Raw genomic sequence first — 5,689 nt, forward strand, 5'->3', positions numbered from 1 at the left:
GAGCTAGCGGAAGAGCACGGGGGCGTTGTGGGGGCAGAGGCCCTTGAGCGTGACCCCGGTGGGTTCGCGGAGGAAGGAGCGGCAGACCGCCTCTTTTAGCCCCATGTCCATGTTGAGCAAGAGGAAGAAGACGCACCTCGTGCTGTGCGGCGACCGCCTCGAGATCTCGTAGAGCCGGACCGCCTCCGTGTCCCGCAGCTCCGCGGAGATCCTGTCGTGGTGGAGGAGGAGGAGGAGGATACCTGAGTGCGGGCTATCTTCCACTGGAGGACTTTCTGTCCAAAGACGTAGACGAGGACCTGCTGCCTGCGGAGGTTGGTGTGAGCACAAGGAGGGAGGGAAAAGAGCTCACAGGACGTAGATCATGAGAGGAGTGGGCGAGGCCTTGAAGAAGTCGATGTACTTCCTCATCTTGTTCAAACGCCCCCTGAAATCTTCGAGCATCGCAGGAGGGTCAGGGGACGAGATGCGGCGGGAAGGCCTGACCTGTTTCCGTCACTGGGATGTTCACAGGAAGGAACGTGATGTCATTGGCAAAGACAGACTTCACGTGATGCTCCGTTCCCCTCAGGCTGGCCGCCATGATGGCTCGAACCAGTTTCGTCGACATGAAGGAACTCGGCTGTAGGAGCAGAGGGTCCCTGTTCAGCTCCAGGAAGCGACGGAGAGCACCGGAGATGATCGCCATGAGCACGTCGTTGACGGTCGCCCCCTCCTCCTTCCTGGCGATGCTCTTGATCGCATCGAGGGAGTAGACGCGGCTGATTCTCATCTCCTTCTCCCTGGGGTTGGTGTTCCTGACCGACAAGATGCTGCGAGAGTCGTTCAGCTCCATCTCCACGACGGCGATCCAGAGCCCTCGCGCGAAGTACAAGACCCGCCGGAGCTGAGAAGCGAGCAAGCCAACAGTAGACCTCACTAGCATCGTCAACATACCTCCTCCTCCTCCCTTGTTGTCCAGCTCCTCTCGAGTCTTGGTCCTCCTCTTGGTTTGCAGCAGCTCTTCCTGCCGCTCAGAGCTGTGATCGGTCAAGGACAGCAAGACCTTTGAGATCGAGAACCCGTCCCCCAGGCTGTGGTCGAAGCGGAAGAGAATCGCCATCCCCTCTCCTTCCTCGGTAAACTTGCGGAGAATGTGCACGTCCCACCTCGGCAGCCCCTCCCGCCATGGCATGAACAGCAGGACTCGCTGATACTCGTGCAGCTCCTCCCATGTGCCATGCTCGAGGTCCTTCTCGAACAGGATGCTGTCCAAGACCTCGTCGCCGACGTGCAACTCCTCGAAGCAGAACCTTCCTCTCTCCGTGCGAACAACCTTGCTGCGGAACCGCTCGAACCTTAGGAGCCTCTCATGCAGAAGCAGCTTCACGTGCTCCCTCGTCACCTCCCCGTCCAGCACGACCAGTGCCTCAATGTTCATGTTCTGAAGGGGGTCTTCCTCGTAGGAGCAACAGATCCCTTCCTCGAAGAACGTCATGCTCCTCCTCCTCCCATGCTCTACTGCTGCCTCCCGCGGGTCGGTAACCTTATGAACCCCATGGGAGAACCATGGAGGGAGACCAAACATGCTGAGAGGAGAAAGAACAACTTCCTTCTCTTTTTTCTGTTGTTCCTCCTTCCCTCCTTCCACGTCCTTCCTCTCTCACCTGTTCATGCTCTCCTCTCCTCTCCTCTCCTCTCCTCTCCCCTCCCCTCCCCTCTCCGCTCCGCTCCGCTCCGCTCCGCTCCTCTCCTCTCCTCTCCGCTGCTCTGCTCTGCTCTGCTCTGCTCTGCTCTGCTCTGCTCTGCTCTGCTCTGCTCTGCTCTGCTCTGCTCTGCTCTGCTCTGCTCTGCTCTGCTCTGCTCTCCTTTCCTCTCCTCTCCTCTCCTCTCCTCTCCTCTCCTCTTCTTGTCAGGTTGCGTTCTGAAGGTTTCAGACGCATCGGCGGACAACTGAGGCTGGCCCGCCTCACTGACAGCGAGCCGGCAGAAGTTCCAGCAGAAGTTCATTGAAAACCCGGTAGAGGTCGTGCAGTTCTGATCTCTACGATGATAATCACTCCTTCTCATAATTCTGTTCTCTTGCAATCGGAAGTTTTGAGCAGCACTTTCCCTTGCGAGGATCGTCCTGACTTGATCGATTCTCTCACCGCCTCCTTCACTTCCAACATGCCGAAACTCCTACCCGTCTGCGGCATCACTGCTCCCTTCTTCATCAAGTCCAGCACGTACGCCACCTGCATCACTCGCTCGCTTGCTGTCATGTCCTCCAGCCGTCTGCTCACAGAGAACCCGGAGACGGTGACGTTGCGGAACAGAGTAGCGACTACTGAACCCTCGAAGCTCGTCCCAGCAAGCGCCCCATACAGCAGCACCCTCCCTCCTTCTCTCACCCCGTTGCTCAGCGTTGCCGTCATGCTCCCTGCCACAGCGTCCACGGCTCCCCACGCGCCATGGTAGCTCGTGATCTCCATGACTCTCTTCGCAACGTCTTCTTCTGCTGTACAGATGACGTGGTCTGCCCCGAGAGCAAGCAGCTCCTCCCTCTGCTCGCATCTCCTCACTGTACTGATCGTCTGCCGCTGACGTCAGCAAGCGAGCTTGCGCGACCTCACTCACCTTGTATCCCTTCACCTTGGCGATCTGAACCAGCTGCTTGCCAAGAGACGATCCTCCTGCGCTCTGAAGGACGTAAGCTTGCGAGGGGTCTGCCTCGCTCACCCCCAGCTCCTCCATCAAGCCCATGGCTGTGATGGGGTTCAGAACCGCCTGCGCTGCGTCCTCGTCCGAAACTCCCTCGGGGATCTTCACCACGTCCCTGCAGTTGACCTCCACGTACTCCGACCAGCTCCCGGCTCCCTCGGCTGTCCTCTGCAACACGTAGGGGACAACTCGATCTCCAACCTTGAGATCTCTCCCTCCCTCCTCCCACACTCTTGTCACTCCTGAGCCTATCTTCACTATCTTCCCAGCTCCCTCGTGCCCGGGAACCCCAGGCATGCTGCTGGGCTGAAAGTTTGGATTGACGCCCATGATCGAGTTTACATCGGCAGGGTGGACGGGCATGACGGTCATGTGGATCAAGACGTTCTCCTCTGCCGGAGAAGGAATGTCGGTCTCCTCGACCTGCAGCCCAGACAGGAAGTCTTGATCGTCAAAGCTCGTGAGAGTCACTCGCTTCATCTTCCCAGCAGGAGAACAATCGCCCAGGTGTTGAGCTGCAGCTAACCCACAGGCTACCATCAGCAAGATTGACCTTGTCATCGTCATCATGGATGAAACAGTGGCGCGACTCGGACGGTGTGGACAGGCTGAGACTGATGATGATGACGATGATGATGATGGAGATGATGATGATGGAGATGATGATGATGGAGATGATGATGATGGAGATGATGATGATGATGATGATGATGATGATGATGAGGAGGAGGAGGAGGAGGAGGAGGAGGAGGATGCTGATGCTGATGCTGATGATGATGAGGAGGAGTGCTTCATCGCGATCGTCATCATGCCGTGCGTTCCAATTCAGTTTTGACCAGCCGTCACGTAGCCGTTAGCTACGACTATGTGCTGTATGAGGCCACTGGTCATTACGCCTCCATGGCAGCCGTGGGTCAACCAAGACCGTTGCGAGAGGGAGGAGGAGGAGGAGGAGGAGGAGGAGGAGGGAGGAGAGACTTGAAGCGCTTGATCGAGGTGGCGCCAGGGTTCTACAACGTGAGAGGAAAGTTCACGCTGCTGGGAGGTCTCCTCAACCTGGGCACCCACATGAGCCTGTGCTTGCTGCAGTCCGGGAAGTACCTGGTAATTGACACCATCAAGCTCGACGACGAGATCAGACATGAGATCTGCAGCATCACTGACAATGGTAGACTCTTCTCCTCCCTGCTCTCCTCTCACGCTCCTTCCTCACAGGCAAGCTCATTGAAGCCGTCATTGCTACTCACCCCTATCACACACTGGCCTTCCGAGATTTCTTCGCCGCCTTCCCTCATGCTCCTTACTATGGCACCCCGCGCCATCTTGACGTCATCAAGGACATCCCATGGAAGGGAGAGATCATGGCGAACAAGTCGAGATGGGAGCCTGAGATCGAGATGAGGATCCCAGATGGATCTGAGTTTGTCCTCCCGCTTCCTCCCAAGACCAACCACTTCTCGAATGTGAGCCTCCCTCCTCCCTCCTTCCCCCGCTTCCTCTTCCTCCCTCCTTTCCCCTCTTCTTCCTCCCTCATGGTTCCTGCAGGTCTTCGTGCTGCACAAGGCGAGCAAGACCATCCACAACGATGACTGCGTCCTTGTATGGAACAATCCTCCTCTGCTGCTCAAGATCTTCGGCTTCAGGGACGGCGACATGTCCTTCCATCCTTCCATCAAGGGCCCCGGGCTCTACCCGACCTGTCAGGCTCCCTCCGCCTTCCGCGAGTGGGTCAAGCGCCTCCTCGTCGAGTGGGACTTCGACAACATCTGCACGGCGCACAACGGGAACTGCATCGGAGGAGCCAAGGAGAAGCTGAGAGCGACGCTCGAGCGAGCTGAGCCCCTGCTGGAGAAGCTGATCAAGAGGAACTCCAAGGCGAAGCCTCCCAAGGACTTCGGCGCATGGAGCACCAAGGAAAGTGACCCCCCAGAATGCGGATAATCCTCCTCCTCCTCCTCCTCCTCCTCCTCCTCCTCCTCCTCCCCTTGTCCCTCTCTTCTCTTTCTCTTGCCCTTTTTTCTCCTCCTCGCCCTCATCACACTCCTGTACTTGGGGGATTGATATAGAGAATAAGAAGTTTTCCTTCCTATCTCCGGATCTCTGCGCTTTATCTTGTTCACTTCTCCCCCTCCTCCTCTTCTCCTTCCCCTCCCCATGAGGCCTGCGCGTCCTTCCGCCCCTCGCACAAGATGGAGAGGAGGAGGGCGGCAGCTTCTCTGCGGTATCTGAAGCTGTAGTGCGAGCCGTCCGTGAGCAGGTCCGGGCGAGGGAGGGCGAGAGAGTAGAGGTCGAGGAGGACAGCAGCTCCTGTAGAGTTCCACGTCCTCCTCGCCACCTCGTTGACGGCCTCCAGCTCGGGCCACGAGCCCTTCCCTCCGCTAGTCGGCTCCATGCTCAGCCAGATGGGCAGCTCGTACCTGCCACGACGTTGGCGGAGATGAGCAGGAACAGCAGGGGAAGTCGAAGGGGGAGGGAAGGGGGAGCAAGCACCCGCAGCCACTGCAGCGGCGGCGGCAGCAGTAGCAGCAGGAGCTCAGGAGCAGAGAAGGTGTCAGAACTTGTTTCCCATACCTCCAGTCGAAGTCCCAAACAGCGTCAACGATCTGAGGGAGAAAACTGCTGGAGAGCGTCAGGTAGGAGACGATCGAAGTGAAGAAGAAGAGCTAGAATGAGGAGAAGCAGAGGAAAGAAAGGAGGAGGAGGAGGAGGAGATATTGTTGGTGGTAGTGATGGTGATGCGTGCCTGGCCATCATTGAGGCTGCATCGAAGGGAGCTTGAGAGATGAAATGAAAGCCTGGAGCCATGACCACGACGAGGCTTCGATGCTGGCGACGAGATTGAAGGAGGAAGGTGTCGATCATGGCTGCAAGGGTGGGACCATGATCGAAGTGAAAGAGCTCGTGGAAAGAGACCGTGAGGTTGTCAGTCTTGATCGCAAAGCTGCGAGAACAAGCGAGTGAGGAGGAGGAGGAAGGAGGAAGAGGAGGTGGAGAAAGAGGAGGGAAA

General features: G+C 57.7%; 3 protein-coding genes across 3 annotated transcripts; 1 reads left to right on the forward strand and 2 right to left on the reverse strand.

Annotated features, from left to right (window-relative positions):
- Positions 1 to 2,045: 2,045 nt before the first annotated feature.
- Positions 2,046 to 3,162, reverse strand: GUITHDRAFT_82996 (hypothetical protein; the record flags this gene model as incomplete). The annotated part of the gene is made up of 2 exons (XM_005818511.1): positions 2,046 to 2,555; positions 2,599 to 3,162. 2 exons carry the CDS (start codon positions 3,160 to 3,162, stop codon positions 2,046 to 2,048), a joined length of 1,074 nt encoding a protein of 357 aa, XP_005818568.1.
- Positions 3,163 to 3,582: 420 nt separating this feature from the next.
- Positions 3,583 to 4,623, forward strand: GUITHDRAFT_82993 (hypothetical protein; the record flags this gene model as incomplete). Its single annotated transcript, XM_005818512.1, has 3 exons — positions 3,583 to 3,850; positions 3,898 to 4,145; positions 4,228 to 4,623. The coding sequence occupies 3 exons, from the start codon at positions 3,583 to 3,585 to the stop codon at positions 4,621 to 4,623; spliced, it is 912 nt and encodes a 303-aa protein (XP_005818569.1).
- Positions 4,624 to 4,798: 175 nt separating this feature from the next.
- Positions 4,799 to 5,623, reverse strand: GUITHDRAFT_149209 (hypothetical protein; the record flags this gene model as incomplete). The annotated part of the gene is made up of 3 exons (XM_005818513.1): positions 4,799 to 5,099; positions 5,254 to 5,345; positions 5,491 to 5,623. Coding segments are annotated over 3 exons (526 nt in total), but the record flags the coding sequence as incomplete, so codon positions are not given.
- Positions 5,624 to 5,689: the final 66 nt, after the last annotated feature.

Source organism: Guillardia theta (genome assembly GCF_000315625.1).
Source record: "Guillardia theta CCMP2712 unplaced genomic scaffold GUITHscaffold_298, whole genome shotgun sequence".
Classification (NCBI taxonomy): Eukaryota; class Cryptophyceae; order Pyrenomonadales; family Geminigeraceae; genus Guillardia; species Guillardia theta.